The sequence below is a fragment of the Lampetra planeri genome, chromosome 38 (assembly GCF_965212315.1).
Source record: "Lampetra planeri chromosome 38, kcLamPlan1.2.h2, whole genome shotgun sequence".
In the NCBI taxonomy this organism is placed as follows: Eukaryota; Metazoa; Chordata; class Hyperoartia; order Petromyzontiformes; family Petromyzontidae; genus Lampetra; species Lampetra planeri.
In genome coordinates, this window is record NC_136144.1 from 10,091,175 (window position 1) to 10,111,403 (window position 20,229).

The 20,229-nt window shown below is 47.7% G+C and overlaps 1 protein-coding gene across 2 annotated transcripts; it reads right to left on the reverse strand.

Annotated features, from left to right (window-relative positions):
• Positions 1-1,071: 1,071 nt before the first annotated feature.
• On the reverse strand, positions 1,072-19,918 carry MEST (mesoderm specific transcript). Of its 2 annotated transcripts, XM_078612340.1 has the most exons (13): positions 19,900-19,918; positions 19,490-19,576; positions 16,401-16,555; positions 15,990-16,069; positions 15,037-15,114; positions 14,670-14,806; positions 12,582-12,640; positions 10,782-10,822; positions 9,144-9,214; positions 8,089-8,190; positions 6,892-6,968; positions 5,885-5,948; positions 1,072-4,638 (listed from the first exon to the last, which is right to left on the reverse strand). In XM_078612340.1, exons 2-13 carry the CDS (start codon positions 19,495-19,497, stop codon positions 4,521-4,523), a joined length of 990 nt encoding a protein of 329 aa, XP_078468466.1. In that variant the 5' UTR covers positions 19,498-19,576; positions 19,900-19,918; the 3' UTR covers positions 1,072-4,520. The 2 variants fall into 2 exon arrangements, with proteins under 2 accessions (XP_078468466.1, XP_078468465.1); XM_078612339.1 differs by lacking the exon at positions 19,900-19,918 and having other exon boundaries at positions 19,490-19,855.
• Between the last annotated feature and the right edge of the window lie 311 nt (positions 19,919-20,229).

Sequence of the window (20,229 nt, forward strand, 5' to 3'; positions counted from 1 at the left end):
GATAGTCCCATATAAGTGTTAACATTTTATTGAAGCACCATGTATAAAAACACGTCGTTGGGAAGAACATTTTGCCCGCAAATGTCCTTAACAAAGTGACCACTGCTGCCGACCCCCGGCAGGACGTGTGGACGCGAGGGGGCGGGTGACGGTGCTGCCCGGCACGAGCGTCGTCCCGGCCACCCCGAGGCCGCGGCCGCAGCGTGGGCCACGGGCCGCGTGAAGCCACTCGTCTGTCCCATACACACGCAGCCTGGCAGCCACCAGCACCACGTGGGGGGGCAGCCCTGCCTGGGGGCCAACTGTTGATCCCGTTTGGCCTTTCGCAGCCCCAAACCGTCTGCGCGCTCATCCACCTGTTTGTATGTACGCCCGTACGACTTTATTTCCATCCGTGTATCTCCATCCGTCTGCATCTCCTTCCATCTATCTGATCGCGTGCAGCTCACTTCGTCTGTCCATCCATCCGTCTGCAACTCCGCCTGTCTGTCCGTCAAACTTTCCGTTTGTCGGTGTCTGTCCATTCCTTTTTCTACCCATTCGTCTTTTTGTTACTCTTGCCGTCCACCTTCAATTGTTGGTCTGTTTGCCCACCCGCGTGTCCATCTGTCCCGGCGGTCAATTCGGAGTCGACCACGCTGGTGAAGCGACCCGTGATTTTTGGCTTCACCGATGTATCTGGGCCAGTCCACCAGTCTGGATTATACCACTCTGCAAATACATTTAACTGACTTACACGAGGACGCGCGCTTGCATTCGACTCGCAACAGGAAGTAAAAATTGACGAAGGACCGATTCGGGCCATAATTGTCCTCACTCGGGGGTGGGTAAACTAGTCACGCTGTGGGAAGTAAACTGCCCAATTCTCCTGTGGGTATGGTTGGTGGCGTTGGCCGCGAGCGGGAATCGAACTCGGGTCACACAATGTTCGTAGCGCAACGCCCTAACCGCCACACTATTACCGCTCACTTCAACTACCACACAGTCGACCACACAGTCCAGCCTGCCGAAGAAATGAGACCGTGCTGCCCCCTCCTGTCTCGCACAAAAAAGTGTACGGTAATGCACAGCTCAGCAGTGGCAGTCAATTGCCAAGAGTTTATTACAAATGTCACACATTGTCTCCGCATATGCCTCCCCCCCCATACCCCGTACACAGAAAAATACAGCTCTTTGGTTTTGCATAACGTGATCAACAAATACTTGCATTTAAAAAACCTTATACGGTTTTCCATCCCCAGTCTGTATCAAGGAAAGCGTCAGAGGAAGACTAATTTTCAAAGGGATCACACCATCGAGATGTTTGTTAGTTCCATGAACGAGTGTTTTGCAAGTGGAAGGAAACCAGAATGAATACCGGAATGGAAAACCCAGCATACACACAATGAATGAGTTAACCCTCAATAAGCCTCCCAATCCAACTCGAAACCCCACGCTTACAACACGTGGCCACACACGAGCTGATGGCGGTCACCCACCCAGGTAACTAACGGGGCCCTTCTGGCCTGCTCGGCTTCCCGAGAGCCGGCGAGATCGGGCGCATTCGGGGTGGTTTGGAACGGTTTTTTTACGACACTATGGAAGAATTCCAGTTCAGGTTTCGCACGAGCAGACAAGGGCCCTCGGAATGGGCAGTCCGTGGGGCGACCGAGTGTGCAATTGCAAGGGCAGCGCAGAGGGTGGCTCACTACCCATCACGGAGCTTAGTAAATCACGTAATTTCGTATTAAGCATTAAAAAAGTAATTTAATTCGGTTATAACGCTTGTGTTCGGTGGCAGTGTTGCGAGAGCCGATGCTGGTTACGTGAAAAGAGTTTTGCTTACGTTGACTAGCCACAAGTGGCTTTTGCAACTCTTTTTGCGTAACCGCAGATGCACATAGGTACCCCCCTATGCTGCCAAGTACAATCGCGTTCCAACTGGATGAGCAATACCCCTCGTAGGTTTTTTTTTCGCCAGTTCTAACCCAAATAGGTATACTATGTGCTCAAACATCTACGGGGCATCCATAAATGCACCAATTCACGATTACAGAATTGTACACGGCAGCTTGAACCAAGTCAATAAAATACCAAAAAAAATTACCTACAGCACTCGAGATATTTCGATACGGAAGGCGCTTTTTATAAAATACAGATGTCTCCTCCTTTAAACGTTCCACACTTTCACCGTAGCGTTGGCAACCCGCTCCGCGTCAGAGATTCGAGAGCCCCAGGTGTTCACCATCACCTCGCGTGCAATCGTCTCGAATGCCTCTCGCGTGCGAGACGTTCAGGATCACTGAAGCTTTGCGCTTTCAAAAACCTTACGTCTTATAACAGGAATATGCTGCCGACATTTCCAATTGCACGTTTTAAACTGCTCCAGAATAATAATTCTGTAATCGTGGATGAGACCTTTATGGACACCATTTTGTATTATTCCATCCTTTATACCCACACACAGGACAGCTTCTGCCTACACGATACAGATAGCGTCACTCTCACGCAAATGCTCACACTTAAAAAAGGGGTCACGCTGCCTTCTGCAGCTTTCCCAAATGTGTTGTCTGTCGACTTCAACCGGGTTCCAAATCCCGGGAGCCGAGGTCAGTATTGTGGTAAAGCCCTCCATTCATAACCCCGATCGGGGTTCTTCCGAATTTGATCGGAGTGTTGATGATGATGAGGCCTGTTTGTCTCGGAAGACCATTCTTTCGCGCCTCACGAGGTCAGCTGTGAAGACTTGCAGCGCCTAGAAGGACTTAGGCCAATTCTTGAGAGGCAATCCTTGCCACAGCCATTGAATGAATAGAGATGTTTGTCGATTTTATCCATAGCTCCCTCTCGGTCTGCCACGCAGTGCGTTTTATCTGATGGACGTGCCACTCTGCATTCACGGCAGGTGCATCTCGAAAAGCAAATAGTTGGTTATCTTACAGCTGCTTACCCACGGGGGTGGATCTTGAGATGTAACCACACGAGCTTGAAGCTTCGTTCATGAGAACGTAAGAAATTAAAGTGACTTTCGAGTTAAGGAGAGCTGAGAACACAAAGGCTATGTGTTGTTTGAGGTTGTACATTTCATTAAGTTGTCGTCTGGAGAGATTTGCCTGTACAAAAAAAAAAGTGGAATTTGTACCACTGGCTCAAGGCCCTCAGTGGAGATGAATGCCACCCTATTGGTAATTTTAGCATAAATGCAAATACAACTCAACCCCAACCAATCATTTTCACACAAAGAATACATGCCCACATGAAACCTTATTACACGTGTATGAGCAGATGCTGTTGGCAAGCATCGAGTAAGACTGATGGGGGGGGAGGGGTGGATGGTGTGGCCAGCACTAAACCAAACCACCTTTATCACCCAGCTGATAGCCGACACATTGCATCAGGTACTCATTTTCAGGCCGAGTTTACTGCTGTTAGGGCCAGGACAGATTATTATGCTAACATTTGCCACTGATGTTATCCATGGCTAGGAATCAAATCCAGGATTGTAGTAGTGCACAAACCACTGTTAAAATGCTGCCCAATGCACAGAAAAACAAAGATCCCCCATATAGCCTTTAACAGACTATTTGGGGGAAGTGTTGTTAGCAAGCACCTATGAAGGCCGGCACAGCACATGAGGCGATGGGTGGCCAGCACCATGCCCTACTGCCTTTCTCCTCAGTGCCGATGTTTACGCACCACACCAGGTATTCATTTGAGGCCGAGTCGACCTATGGGAGGCCCACGACCGATTCAGATAATCGTCACCTGGTATTGGCCGTAATCGGGAATCGCACTCTGGTCGCTGGGTTCGTAGTGCAGCATGATAACCATTATACTACCTCTCCCCACAATGCACACATACATGTACACGTCATACACACAACCGAGCACATTTCGTAAAGCGTTTGCATATTGTTGGAAACAATTTTCACAAAGCAATGTGTCACCGCTTCCGCTATACATTCACACGTCCGTACACACACACACAATTGTTAGGCATGTAGCGATTCACTTAAATTAATTACAAATATTCAAATTCAAGATTCACTATCGTTAATCAATATTTTTAATGCTGTGCTGAATGTAGCGTCTCTAGTACAGCAGTTCTCAAACCGTGAGTTCACAACCCTCTAAGGGTCCGAAAGCCTTTAATGGGGGCGAGGCTTGACCAAAACCACGTTGACTAGTGGCAAGGACACGCAAGCTTTGAGTATTGTGGCCTTTATAACCTGAAAGGGGAGGGGGGCACGTACGGGGTTGGGAGCGGTCTTGATTTGGGGGGCCACCATGCCAAAAAGATTGAGAGCCACTTCTGTAGTGGTTTTGAGGGGGGGGGGGGGTCGCATGAACCCATTATTTACGACGTAGACAAACCAAAAACACCCGATTACGTGCGATTTGACGCATGCATTGTGGGTGAAATAAGTGCTCATTAATTAATTAATGCATCGTTACACGCCTAATTACGTCCGCTCACGCACACACACACACACAGGCACAGGCACTAGCCAGCTGTGCGGGTCAGGACGAGTTGCCGAGGATCAGAACGAGTTGATGAAGGAGATGTACGCGTTGAGGAAGGCCTGCGGGTCCTCCAGCTGAGGGTAGTGGCCCACGTGAGCACCCAGCACGTTCACGGTCGACTCCGGCAGCATGGAGCTACACGCAACACGGCCGCAGTTCGAATACATGTTGTAAGGTCGCGCTTGTCACACACACACACAAAGTGCTCGCCACAAATCAACCACCAATACCTTGCCAATCTCGTCACGGAGCATAAACTGTCGCGCGAACTCCGGTTCATCCTCGCAGTGGCAGCTTTTGGCGAGCCATTGAACAAAGACGGTCACCGCATCGTGCGCTTTCAGATGCATTTCTGCGGCCATCTAGAACAGTCTTCTTTCCGATATCAGGAAGCCACTGGTGCTGTTAGCGAGCACCTATGAAGGCCGGCACGGTACACAAGGGGGTGGGTGTGGCCAGCACCACGCTCAATCGCCTTCGTCTCCCCAGTGGCGATGTTTACACACACGCATTAGGTTCAAATTTAAGGCCAAGTCGACCTAGGGGAGGCCCAAGACCGGTTCAGATAATCGTCACTGGTGTTGACCGTGAGCGGGAACCCAACTCGGGTCGCCGGGTTCATAGCGCAGCGCGCTAACCACTAAACTACCGCTCCCCAACACCAGCGTTAGTCATTAACACCACACTCAGCATTAGCACCACCACTGCCACCACGGGCATCATTACCACCAACGTGATCATCAATCTGGGCTTCAGCAAACCGTTAATTAAAACAGGTTTATCAAGTTTAACAAGTTGAACGACTCAGCCCAGTCACCAATGCTGTGTGGAAACACCCATCACATACAATTGCAGCTCTGATAATAAAAACATCCGTTTTGCTGTCATGTGATTAAGATTCATCTGTGAGCAAGGAATATGGGAAAGTGCACCTCCTAATCTGTGGATAAATAAGGGTGACTTAAAGGGATCTTGCTGAGTTTTAAGAAATCTCCTTCCAGAGGCCGGTTATTTAACACGTGGGGAGGTGATGTACTGCTCTAAGAGTTGTGAACCGTTTAAAACGTACATCCCGTGACAGCACAGATGAAATTGGGAAGAGCAAAACAGAGAACAGGGATACATATTAAAAAGCACTTTACATCACATCTCGACTATTCCATAACCCTAAGGGTAATCTAGTCTCGTGCACCACAAGTGGCAACTGTTCTGATGTGGAACAATGAACAATGTGTTCCACAGCACCAACCTGCAAATGGGTTTAGTTTGTCGGCAGAGGGCAATGTTACGCTGTAGTTTTTCAATACGGAGGAATCTGAGCATGAGGATGCAAGTAAGTGAGCATGAGGGAGGTGGATTGCGCCGTCAATGCCATACTCACCGATAGTGGTTGACGAATTCTGGGTGTGGATTCACAGGGTCTGCTGGTCCATAAATAAAGTGCACTGGGTGAGAGGGCACAGAAAACAGTAAAAATTACAATTAATTTATAATTCTTATTGGTTCTTTCGGTAAAGTCACGTAGAAGGGAAATAATAAAAAGAAAACATAATAAAATAATTCTCACGACGTTTCGGCCTCAACGCAAGCCGCCGTCCTCAGGTGAAGAACAGGTCTGTCGGAAAGACCGCGTCTGAATGCTGACAGAGCTGTTCTTCACCTGAGGACGGCTGCTTGCGTTGTGGCCGAAACGTCGTGAGAATTATTTGTTTATGTTTATTATTTTATTATTTCCCTTCTACGTGACTTTACCGAAAGAACCAAGATGAATCCCTGCAGTCACGAAAGCTTAAAATCGAAATTTAATTTATAATTAATAACGATTTAGATTTTGTACCACAGTTTTTGTTCGCTCCGAGAGAAAGCGTGATTCAGCGGCACGGGAAACCACAGACAAGCGGGGAGGGCAGCCAGAACCGGCGGTCAACATTTCCCAAAGCTCTGCCATCCAAAATTGGGATGTTTTACCAACTCCAGGAATGAGGGTTTATACATGTGGGAGGAGAAAACCGGAGTACCTGGAGAAAACTCGCACATGGGAGGGGGATAACACTCCCCAATACAAATATACAGATAATCCATTTTGTGTACTGTATGTATGTATAACCGAAACGCACACTCGCACATACGGAACCTTGTATGTATGTTGATTTTCTTTTCGCACCGTATGTAGCCAAACGCGGTAATCGGAGGTGCAGTGTATTGCCATTTTACCCTGGAAAGCCAAGAGATGGTGACCGACGCCCATGGGTATGGTACGGGATTTCACAAATTTGAGTGACCCAACAACCGCCCCTATAACAGTGCTGGATTACAGGTGGCCTATGGTGCACACCAACAGGGAGGGGGGGGGGGGGGGGAGGGTTCGGTGGACAATCGCCAACTCACACGGCACCCTGGTGACGATGAGGGCATCAACCCAACGTGCCCGGTTCTGCCACCGCTGCTGGATGTACTGCAACAGACTGCACACGGCACAACGCAGGTCAAAGTTCACCACACGCAGACCCGGCACCGCCACTTTCCAGCGGTGCCAAGATTAGGAACGCAACGGTAGGGGCAGCACGTCCATACGTGGGGGGGGGGGGGGGGAAGCAGAGGGGTGATGGGGTCACTTCGGTTGATGACATTGTACATTCTAACAGCGGTAAGTGGCCGCAACAGCCATGGTCTATCCACTGCTGGATGAAGGCTTCCCCCCCCCATGCCATCACCATCCCTCATGGTCCTGTGGTGCAACAATTCTTCTCTCCTGTGCATCTCGGTGTACGGTGTTCCTCTTCTTCTTTGGCTGCCATTCCGTCATCGGTCTCGACCACCGGCCAAGTATCCCCCTTCCAGTGATGTTAACCACCCAAGCCGACTTAACCTTCTGAAGACCAACCACTTTACTTAGTTTGCTTAAGCGACAAAATAACGCGTAGTTTTTAGTTAGTTTTGGGCACCCCCCGTCCCTTTTATAAATGGGCACAGATTTAACACGAATGTAGGTAGGGGTGGGTGCGGGGGGAGATGTGCTTTCCTGGGCTCAAATGTACAACCTGCCACCGCTGTTGCCTGTTACCGCTGCCTCGCAACACCGATCTTTGAAAGCGCCTCAATTGGGGCGGGTTACTTAAAGAGGTCAATGCCCATATCAGAACGGCGAGCCGAAACCGTTGAGATCCTTGGGTTTGAATGTGGGATTCAGTTGCCAGTGATTAAAACAGGTTTTAAAAGGTGAAGTTGATGTCTCAACCCACCAGCGATGACTGCACAGAAACATATCATGGTCATGGATTTGATCGTTCACTTTATTTCGTACGCTAACGTTGCTCAAATCACTACATGCCTCAGTCTCCACAGACACCATTCACCTGAAACCATTACGACTCATTGCCATGCACCACAGCCTCACCAGACATCTACCCGACATTATGCACCTTAGACTCACACTCCAAACACTCAGTCACCCAACACCACTCGCCAAACACTCAACTCGCATTACACCAGGTCGCCTAATACCACTAGGCACTCGCCATGGATCTCAATGGGGTTTCCCACCTCATTAAACAGTAAAGTAAACGGAGGGATGCATCTACCGACCTGCTGACGACGAGATGCCCGTCGTTGAAGCGCAGGGCGACCCACATGTCCCAGAACTCGGGGTCGGTGGGCTGGGTGTAGGGGCTAAACACCTCCCGGAGTCTGCGGGTGGGATAACATCGATGTAAATACGCTGCCGTGCTGCAAAAACTAAACTATTTGCATTTTACCAGGTAAAGCCCACCGAGCTATATAGCTCCTTTTTAGAAGCGACCTTGCCAGAATTCATAGCTCAACGAAGTGGCTTATCATGTGGAAATGTATAGTAGGCAAATATTCTAAATGCGCAGGGGGGGAAAAAAAAAAAAATAATAATAATAATAATAATAAATCGGAGAACCCGGGATAAAAATCCACACGACCAGGAAGAGAGACATGCAAACTCCAAATATACAGCAGGCGTCAAGGTCGGGATGGAACACACGACCTCCTGTATACCAGGCGAGGTAGTTAACATCTCAACACCGCGGCGCTCCTGCTGCCATCACAACCCTCAAATTGAAGGTGCCCAACGACAGGATTCTGCAACTGGCTGACCATGGGGGGCCATATGCGGCCCGCAACGGATCTTGTGAAAGTGGGCCACAGAGCTCTGGCCCGCCGAGACGTGCGGCTCGTCAAGGCGAAAAGGGATACGGACGAGTGCGATATACTTCACTCTTTTACCACCCAGGACGTTCACACCCAGTTGGAGGACTTCTTTCAGGCTGGTCCTGCATTGGGTTTTAAATTTAAGCTGTTTTTATACGAGTTAAATGGGTTGTTTTTTTATTAAAGTGGGAGAAAACCAAAGCACCCGGAGAAAACCCACGCACGCAAGGGGGCAACACTCTATCCCCGTACAGTTGTAAACGGACGGCGATTCATCCAATTGCTGTACCGCCTTCTGCTGGTGAAGAGGGGAAGACCACACAGCACCAGTTCACACGCCGCTGCTGGGAGCCACGGCCCGGAATCGAACTCTGGATCGTCAGCTTTCAGAGGGCAGCGTGCGAACTACTGCACCGTCCTGCAGCATAGTTCAACGTCATCGGATAATAATAATAAAAACTCGCCCTTGTTTAAAGAAGATGAAGTTCATCAACCTCATCAGCACCGGCGAGAGCACGAACCCCTCGTTCAAGATCTGCAACAGAACCAAATGCGCAGATCGCAGAGCACAGATTTACCTTCGGAATCACGCGAGCGGACAAATCGCGTGCCACACATAACAGGTTTTTTTATGGCGATCACCAAACATGGAAAACATTGAAAATCGCACTTTTAAGGTTTAAACATTCTATTCTATACTTCAACATGGCAGCAATACATTCAGGAGCTAAAAAGGCAATGTTGAGGTATGCTCGCCAAGACGAGAGGGGCTTCAGGGGAGAGTTGGAGAACTTTTGCCATTCCTCCTCCGTTTAAGGAGCGCAGAATACAGGGGTTACTATATGGTCCACAGTTTGGGTTGCACGTCCAACATTTCACTCCCACGGTTTGTCTCTCATTTTCCATTCATGAAAGAGATGTAGTGCATTGGTCTGTCGGTGTCCTGATGCGTTTGATGGTTCCAGCAGTGATTTCGACGAGCAGTGTCAGAGCTGGGAGGGTGCGATGTTTGGGTCGCGAATGGAGGCATTCATTCTGGACGTCCACGTTGTTCCACTCTGTTTAAACATTGAGAGCGTGTCAAGCTTTATCGTCTTGTTTCCTGGCTTTGTTTCCTCGCGATGCATAAATGGCATTCCCAGCTTACACTCCTGCTGTCGTACTACAGTTCAGAAACTACTGGAGAGTACTGCTCCAACACATCCTCAGGGTAAAGGTCTTTATGTTAGATTATTTTAATTCTTAAGTTTCGTTGTATCTCAATGTTTAACAATATTCATGTTTTAAAGATAACATGAATGTTTAAGTACTAAAAAATGTTCACTAGGTGCTGGAAATGGGCTATATTGTTAAAATTGAAATAACGGGGGTTTTATTGACAAAAGGAACATACCAGGGCATCTCACACCCCTGAATTCGCCCGGTATTTCCAGAGCACCCTACCGCAATTGTGTCATGGCATTAAGAAACATTCCCATGCGTTGGGCCATATGACGGGACAGACACCCTGGAAGAGAACATCACTTTACTGGAGTCCCATCTTGAGTTCTCTCATATCCGTAATCAGACGACGCATCTCTTACGCGATGGATCGACAATTTGTAGCTCGTCAAACTAAACATCTTCATTCCTCGGTGACTGCGGCAAGCAGTGCACCACCCTGTGCTTGGGGAACAAAACCTGGAATATGATGTCCCAGAGCTTCGTTTGAAGTTTCTGCAATAGGCTTCTTTATTTTATATGTTCTGTACAGAGTGTTTCTCTCATGTCAATCAAATCAAGATCTTGCATAGGCTGAAGAAAGAAAAATACACACAAATGAATTGTAAATGTCAATCTGCTTTCGGAGACTCCCTGAACTGCTTTTCCCTTGCTCGGTCCCACTCCCGTTTCCTCCTGTTTCCTCCCATGTAAGTTCTGCACTCTGGGCCATATTTTACGTTCTTGGGGCGAATTAATTTTTGTTTAACTTTGTCGTTGTTGTCGAACCATCCACAGCAGCTTAGCTCACTCCAACAGGCTTGTGACCCTACACGACACGGCGTGCCAGTATTCGTGTTACGACTTCTCGCGAGACTCTGTGGCGAGCGTGTGCGACATACCTCCTGCGATAGCCGGGGGTGATTTGTTTCCGGAAAAAGGCCTGCAATGTGAACAAAGGGCAAAAAAAAAGTGTAAAACTGTTACTATTTGGTTCTTTCGGTAAAGTCACGTAGGTGAAAATAAAAATTAAATCACGACGTTTCGGAGGCAACACAAGCTTCCGTCATCAAGTGGGACAACCACAGCAAAAAAAAAAATCTGAATTTGAATTACTGTACTGCAGATCGACCTTTACAATGCAGTAATTCTGTTTTTTTTGCTGTGATTGTCCCACCTGATGACGGAAGCTTGTTGCCTCCGAAACGTCGTGATATATATTTTCACCTACGTGACTTTACCAGTCACGAAAACTTCAAATCTAGAATGTAACTGTTTTGAGTATTTTGTTATTTGTGCTTGTGCACCACTGATCAATGCAGCTACATCACCAAATAACTTGGGTAATATTGAGATACGGTCACATTTTAGGCACTATATCATACAATTTAGGCACTATAATGAAAATAGAGATTGTATTTTACGAATTTAAGTAGCCGATTACGTTGGTATAACTTTAGTGCTTATTCTTATTGTTTACATCGGATCATCTGGAAGTTAGCTTATTGACTTTTCAAAATATCACGTACATGTGCAAAGATCGGAGCGATATAAATACTGTATTAAAAAAAAAGGTTGCAAATGTAACAGAAAGCATTAAATCGACATTCAGGTTTAGCGGAATTATTGGCGATGCCCAAAACATCATCGATGATACGTTATTGACGAACGTGTTGAGGTAGAAGGGGAAGACGCAACTCAAAGAACCAAATGATCTTTTCCCGTACGTACACCGATACGCACCGAGGCTGTGTGCCATGGGATGTTCGACATGAGACTGAAGCGGTGTTAATGAGACAGACTTTCAAGTGACTTTCAGGCACTCCACTGTAATGCTCTCTTGACAACAATGCAGTGTTACCCCGCTGTACCTTTCTGTACACCGACAGTGAACACATCAGCTAGCAATTCACATCTGGAATGTAACACCTCTAGTGGCTTCAGGAATCATGTGAAGCAATTCAGAATCTTAATCTTTATTTATCCTGGAGGAATACGATGAGGCTATATAGCGAAAGAACCAAGAATATGAATCCCTGCAGTCACGAACGCTTCAAATCGAAATTTAGGCTATAAAGCTCTTTTTCAATACGTCCAGTGACATTAAAATCGATCACCATCATCAACCATGGTCGAGCCACCACTCAAGCTGTCCCCCCATCTCTCACGATGCACCTACGCTGGTCATAAGGTGTCCTCACTCCATTTCCATCCTCTCGGCCGCAGTGCCTCTAACTGCCATGCCATCCGTTAGTCTCGACCCCGGCTTACATTCCTGCTGGTGATGTGTCCGGCTGAAAGTTTATTTTCCCAACAATCAATAAGAGGTCTCTAATTTATGTCTGTTCCCTGATCCATGTGATCCTCTCTCGGTGTTTCAGTGTAATTCCAAGAATGCATCCCCCCCCTCCATGCTTCAGGTCAAAGTCAGAAACCAAGGTCAGAGTCAATGTGACCTTATGTTCAAACAAGTATGGGGCAGTTCAGAGCCAGCAGAAATTTCACATTCAGGCCAGTGACAAGCATGCATCTCTGCCCGCTTCTTTGTGCACTCAAAATGCTATTTTATTTGCGAGTGTCCATGTTACCGTATTGTGTAATGGCTAGCAATATAAGAGGATTGAAAACGTGGTACTGAAGGCACTTCGGAATGCTGCTTTTCAATTTCAGAAAAAAGGAATGGTAAAAATGTGTACTCTTACCTCCATTAGAAAAGCAGACACTTTTGAACAGTAGGTGTCCCGGAGTTCCATCTTCATGCCTTATTTAAAATGAAAGGCTATAATTAAACTCACATGTTATCTCACACAAGTCATTATAAAAAAGTTAAAGGTGCATCCTTGCAATTGCTAACACCACTGCTGGCAGATGAGCCTCCACTAGAGGGAGCCCTGGAGAGACTCTAGTCAAGCAGCAGTCCAACCCTTTTTTGCACCAGGGACCAGTTTCGTGGAAGACAATTTTTTCACGGAACGGGGGGGGGGGGGGGTTCATCATTGGGTCTTTCCCCCTTTTCAAAGAAGCTCTCCAGCAACGTTTGTTTTTTACTCATTGTGGCTACTAGGGGTTAGAGCTTGTGGGCTCACCAAAACTGTGACCGAGACAAGAGCGCGGTGCGGAAAAGAGGCGCGGACGGAAGTGGCAAATAAAATAATGTGCAGGCCACACGTGGACTAAAATAAGTGTCGGATTCGGACTTCGCATAAGGAGCGCGCAACCTAGATCCCTCGCATGCGCAGTTTACAGTATGGTTCGCGCTCCGTTGCGAATCTAATGCCGCCACTGATCTGACAGGAGGCGGAGCTCAGACGGTAATGCGAACGATGGGGAGCGGCTGTAAATACAGATGAGGCTTCACTCGCTCACCGCTCACCTCCTGCTGTGCAGCCCGGTCCCTAACAGGTCACGGACCGGTACCGGTCCGCGGCCTGGGGATTGGGGACCCCTGCTTGTGTACTTTGCCTAGTCGCCAACACTGCCAGGCCGCTTCAAAGAGGTAAAAGTAACCACAAGCGACCTGCCAATTGACGAACTGTAGCGTGCTCATGTATACAGCTCTGTGGACACAGCCAGGAAGATTTGTGACCCTTGCACCATTGTTGACTTCATGACGCATACCATCTACATGTTACAAGTTACTTTTAAATTGCCTTTAATTTACCCAAGAAAGCATGCTGGGAGTGTTTAGACAGTTCTCATGATGATTTTGTATCGGGACGTTTAGACGTTTAATATTTTATGTGCAATACGGAGACTGGCGTGCAGGTGTGAAACACTAAATAAACAATAAATAATGCTCATGAGGATAAAAGCATTGATTAAAATAGAACTGGCTAATTTGCAGAATGCTCCTAATAAGTATTGAGACTCAGCGAGTCTTTCTTGGACAAATAAAAATGACAATTGATATTAACAACCACCCCAAAGCCACAATGGCAGTCACAGAGAAAAGTGTTTGTGTGAATGTAACAGACAGTGCACAACCCCAAGAGTAAAAAACGTGAAACAGGCTTGGGGTAAATGATCCAGAGGGAGCTAAAGCGAGGGTTTACTGCTCACCGATGACCACATAGTAAACGTGTACTCGGGCAGTAAAGGGATGTGGTGAAAACAAACAGCGGAGATTTCGGTAAGCCAAGGAAAGTTGTATTTGTAAAAGGAAGGATTGCAAATGGTGAGGAAATGTTTTAGTCATTGAGACGACGTTGTGGCAGGAGGGAAACGTTGGAGGTGCATGCGAGGGGAGTTGCAGCCGGTGAGAGGTTATAGCCAGCAAGCAGAGGTTGTGGGCCTCAGAGGGGAGGATTGCAGGTGGTCAGAGGTCATGTTTAGTAAGAATTCGATTGTGGCTGCACGCGAGGGGGTTGGTGCAGCCGGTGAGAAAACGTTGCAGCCAGTAAAGGAAAGTGGTGGTCAGCACGGGGACATTGCATGCCTACGAAGAGCAACGGAATGCCAGCAAAGGGCAGAGAATCGCTGACGAGTCAGAATATTTATTCATACTAGAGGAATCCGATGAGCAATAAAGCTCTTTTTCACAGATGTCCAGTAGGGGTGGGTCAGAAAGTTACAAACAATACAAAAAAACACAATAGGAGTGCAAAGTATGGGAAAGGTAAGCTAAATCACTCAATCTTTTTATTTTAGCAGGTAAAACCCACCGAGCTATTAGCATCGTTTTCAGAAGCGACCTGTCCACAAATGACAGCTCAACAAAGTGGCTTATCGCGTGGACATTTACAACGGCCAAATAATCGACGTAATCTGAACGCGTGCGTTTCGGTCAGCACCTCGCCAGCAGCTCCTGTGCCACGGTGATGCCGTAGTCGTGCGCCAGGACGTGCAGGCGGCGGTTGGCGAGGCCCAGCATCATCGCGAGGCCCTGCACAATGTCAGCCTGCTCCTCCAGCGTGTAAGCGTGCGGGCGCTGCAAGGGTGAGAGCGTGGCGCGAGAGAGAGACGCGTCGCGGGGAGAGCGCGGGAATTAGGGTAGGCTCACGTCACACTCGTGACTGTGGTCGCGAGAACCCTAAGGCTTTGCGGGCTTGTAGGCTTGATCTCAAAAATTGGAAGATTTCGTCGATTAAGATGATTAATGCTCTGTCAATGTCCATGTTTGCGATCCATGTGTTCATAGCAGGTAATTGTGTGAAATACCGGCTTGTCGCTGAAACCAAATCCCAGGAAGTCCAGAGCGATCACGCGGCTGAATCGCTGCGTCAGCGGTTCCCATATCTGACGAAGGTGTGGGGAGACACAAGGCACCAAATTGGTCAATGGACCGCTTTCCCTTAACGTCCACGTGGGTCTTTCCTACAAACAACCCCGGTGACCAATTTTACCAACGTAAAAAACAGTGTACATGTAAATCCCTTTGTCAATCTACTTTTGACATCTTAACACCGGTTTTATTGCCAGAAAGGGTAAAACCTATTCTTATATTTAGAAACTGGCAAGAAAGTTTCCATAATGGAAACTTCATCTCGTGACATTATGCTTATAGCACGTTCGAAATAAAATTGGGGGAAAAGATAACAATACATGTAAAAGTTATGTAGGGTGTGGCAGTTCATGCTTTTGTCAAACTCACTCACGAGAAGAACTCGGTACACAAAATGGGCTCATGAACCTACGTATGCAGATCTTTTGAGTATTATTGCCTTTGTGTAGATGGCTCTCTCCAGGTATTCCAGTTTCCTCCCATATGCACTCTTGAAAATAATGGACAAATTTCCCAACGCAGGACCCTCTTTAGAAAGTATTAAGACTGAGTCGTGAGGCTTTCCTGCATTACCAAACAACACCATTCATGACAGTGCCAAATTCTCTCTCATTGGGCATTACATCAAATGCAGCTTGCCATCAACCCATATAGAGAACTAATGGGAAGCTGCTGTGAGAGATTCAACCGGGCACACACATCTACCGATTTAAAAATGTGGTTCCTGTGATGAAAAAGTATATTAAAAATGGTCGAGCAGATAAGCAGAACTCAAAAGACACATTGAAATTGGTGATGTGATACGAGTGGAGTTCTCTGGACAAACACACAAGTTCAGAATATCTGCTTATTATGTAGGTGCATGGAATATGCGTCGATGCAAAAGCACCTTCCTCCAGTCGTAGCTCGAGGTGGGAAATCCGTGCAGAAGAATCACAATGTCATCCACTCCCAAGACACCCGGGTCATCTGCGCAGGCCGCAGCAACAAATGAAACAAATTATGAAAAATAGGCAGCGACTTAAAATCGCTCTATCTGCACGTGAATCACACACCATCTGAATCTGGCTTGGGGCAAAACAGGAACAGGGGTGGAGTTAAGTATGCATTATGCCAGTAACTCAAACGCGTCTCAATACATTAATCACATGTGACGTAGCCAGCATGGCTCACACCTCTAAAAAAAAACAATCCGGCGTCTCCCGAGTCACACGGGGCTTGGTTCAGCGAGGTGGCCCTGGCGTGGCTGGATTATATAGAGGATGAAGAGGTAGTAACTGTGAGCAGAACGAGGGCTCACCTCTGTAGAAGATGCGCTGTGTGCCGTGGTGATACACGTGCCCGCCAGCACGCCAATGCAGGAGCGGCGGTGTGAGCGGCGGCGCTGGGATGCTCAGGTAGATCGCGATGAGTGGCACAGCCAGCAAGCACACATGCAGCCACCATTCGTCCAGCCTGGCACACATGAGACTCGTGAGAAGTATGGTACACAGACGGATCCAGGAGCGGCAGAACTACATCGCTAAAAATGGTGCTGGCCCCTTTGACCAAATCACCAGAAATGTGCCCGATCTCATCAGCCTGGTTAGTGCTTGGATGGGTAACAAAAGCATGAATAAAATATGAAAAAATAAGAATAGGTTTTACCCTTTATGGCAATAAAACAGGTGTTAAGATGTTCAAACACCAAATAGAAACATTTTACATGGAATCAAGTCAGCACTAACCACACGTACTTGTGGTGAGAATGCCAACAAACACTCTAATAATAATCATCGTCTTTGAAACTGATTGGCCTACACCAGAGACAGCCTTCTTGAGGACCTCGTCTCACCAGTGAGACCAGAGAACGCCAAAAGGCAAAAGACAATGCATCACCAGAGCATTTCATAGCTCGGGTGAGCAGCTACAAAATGGGACCTTTTTGCCAGCATCAAAGTATGAAATTTTTTTAAAATATAAAATAGGTGTTCTCGGCTGTTGTATGCCTACATTGTGTGCAGTAGAAGTCTGTAACGAAACCCATTATTGTATTGTAATTATATGCTACCACAGCTTTGCTCTCCTCTTTCACAAGCTTGCATTTGCCGTTGTGAAGTATGGCCAATTAACTGCACATCCTGGCGAAGCCCTCGTCCAGAAAAAAATAGATTAACAAAAGGACTGTACATCGACATTCTGTATATTTTATGGCTTATAAAACTTAAGTCAACCTGGTAGTGAACCGTGCCAGGAGGTCGAATCAGACCGGAAACTTCTGGATTGTAAGTCCGGTGTGCCAACCATTACACCAGGGCAACTCCATTCGATTCGTGAATTGACATTTCAATGAGTGCGGCAAACCAGTAACTGGTTTTTAACCTGTTTTTCATTAGAAAAACTAGATTTAAAACAATCCTAGAAGTTACATCATTGCGCTAAGGTGCCTTAGACCGAGACCTCATGTTTAATCAATCCGAAGATAAATTATATTCGCTCATTCCAGTTGGATAAGTTATGCTGAGCCAACGTTTATTTGACCATACTTCACCACGCTGGTCAGTGCCGGTTGGTCAATACGCGTAGCATAGGCGCTGGAACATATACGTAGAGTATAACGATTTTTGTTTGCATTGCCCTTGGCTGCTCCGTAACCTACAACAACACTTGTTACGACATGATGTTGTCGCCCATCTAAGCACTCTCAGGGTTTTAAAAAATCTGCTTTAGTTTCCTAACCACGGTCATCTATCTAGACGAATTAGCAATGGTGGTTTTTAAAAGGTTCACTTTAACTGCAGTTTTCGTGGGCGTTATTGCTGGAAAAAAACCATGATGGTTTACCCTGACAAAGAGAAAGGTGAAAACAAATAACGATCAACAGTGGGGGGGGGGGGAAGCGTGGAATGGAACACGGCGACTTTTGAGTCGGGCTAAAGGTGCACACTTTGAGCCCACGTGAAGTCACGAACAATGCCCCCTGGTACGTACGGGTCAAGGCACTGGGGTTGTTGAAGGTTAAACACAAAACATCCACGCAGAGACCACGGCTAGGCACCTAGCAGAAACTCTCTGCATTTCACGAGACCACATGTGACGCCGAGGCTTTTTTAAAAAGTAATGGTTGCGGAAGGCACAGGCCCCCAAACGCCAAAGCTACCAGCAACAAACAGCACTATCAACGTGGTAATAAGACGAGTTCATACGTTTCTAGACTACGAGTTAGATTGTAAGAATTTGAGAACAGCCACTGTTGAGACGAGAGGGGGGGCGGGATTGCAAACTATAACAAAACTAAAACAATTTTATTTTACCAGGTAAGGCCCACTGAGCGTTAATGGATCTTGTTCAAAAGCGACTTCCCATCACAAACGATAGCTCAGCGAAAGTGGTTCATCACCACGTGGAAATTAAAGCAGCCAAATACTCTTTAAACGCGTGTCTCGCACGTCTCTGCATGCGGAGGTGGGGAAACCCACAGGGACCCCCCGGAGGAAAACCACGCGGCCACCTGGGAGACAGACAGACGCACAAACTTACAACAATCACAAACTTTAGTAATAGGTTTTTATCCTTTCAACTGGTACAAAAACTGACACCTTTATACAAGGCATCATGTTTGCAATAACCACAACACAAGTCAAAATGCAAAATAAAAATAAACTCTGATAATGATATTCAAGGACAGTGCATATCATTATCAGAGTTGTTTATTTTTGTTTGCATTTTGACTGCTTGTGCTGTGGTTATTGCAAACATGATGTCTTGTATAAAAGGTGTCAGTTTTTGTACCAGTTGAAAGGGTAAAAACATATTACTATATTTTGCCACTGGTAAAAGGAGATGTCGCATAATTACAAACTTACAACAATTACAAACTTAAAACAATTACAGCAGACGACAGGGTCGGAAACGCACCCACGACCTCGTCGCATACGAAGCGAGGTCGTGAACGTCTCGGCTACCAATGGAGCCCCCCCACCCCTCATTGTGTTGGCAACACGTGGGAAGAAGGAAGCGAGGAGAAGAGAGCAGTGAGTGCGCCAAACGCAGTGTGGGTGAATGGGGACCAGGGGCGATTACGTTGAGCGATTCGGGTGAAGTTGTTTCCCATTGCCACCTGCAATCGAGAGGTTCGAGCACGACACGGACGAGACGATACGAGTCGGTCCGATGGAGAGCCCCTTCGACGCGGGTGGTGAACTCAAACGAGTCAAGTTCACGACACCCGCTGTGGATCAGTAGCGATTGAAGAGTAACACGCAGGCCACCCTCCCCAACGCGTTAGTGCAATAATCACAACGATACCAGCACCGCGTGAACACGAGAGGGATGTGGGGGGAGGGGAGGGTAGTAGCCCAGGTTCCATCGATGACGAACTTTTCGCGAAATTAGGAAGCGTTCACTCACAGACGCATGGCCGCGCACAGCTGACATCAAGCGCAGGGTCCTCCCCCTCCTTCTTCACGGACGCTTCGGCAACGACTCTGTAGGTTTCTTTTAGGGGATGGGGGTGGGGGGAGTGTCGAATGTACACACACGCAGCGATGTGGCGAACGTACGCGGCCGCTATTTAAACAAACAACAAACCAAAACGAGTGGTTGCTGTTCCCTAAAGGTAGAGAGCGAGAGAGAAAGAGAGCTAAGTGTGGATTAGTACGGGCACGCTACACGCCGCAGTCGTCCTCGTTGTTGTTGTTGCTGCTGCTGCTGCTGCTCCGCCTACTGCTGCTGCTGTGGCTGCTGCCCCGTTCCTGCTTCCGATGTGAGGGGGCAGCCGCGTCACGCGCTATTTATACTGCGCCCGCGGCGCGGGTTACCGTGCAGGCGAAGTTTTTACTCCCACGCGATCCACGCTCGCCGGCGTCACTGCCGGGTGATCCCGGTAGCAAAAGCAGCTGCTGCACGTGTAGTAGCTACTACTACACACATGTGTAGTAGTAGCTACTACTACACACATGTGTAGCTGCTACACAAGCCGGCGTGAGTAGGTTAAACGTTGAGTTTTATAAGGGCACCACGGGGTGACCAGCCCCTCCCCACCCAGCGCCACCCCTCCCACCCTCCCCACCCAGCCCCTCCCCACCCTCCCCTCCCCACCCAGCCCCTCCCCACCCTCCCCACCCAGCCCCTCCCTCCCCACCCAGCCT

Bases quoted from the DNA above. Each gene is read 5' to 3' on its own strand.
- MEST (XM_078612340.1), bottom strand. The intron at 16,070-16,400 runs GTGAGCCCTCGT...CGGCCTGCGCAG, and splicing joins ACAGCGCATCTTCTACAGAG to ATGACCCGGGTGTCTTGGGA. The intron at 8,191-9,143 runs GCGAGTTTTTAT...TCCCACCCGCAG, and splicing joins TTCATCTTCTTTAAACAAGG to ACTCCGGGAGGTGTTTAGCC.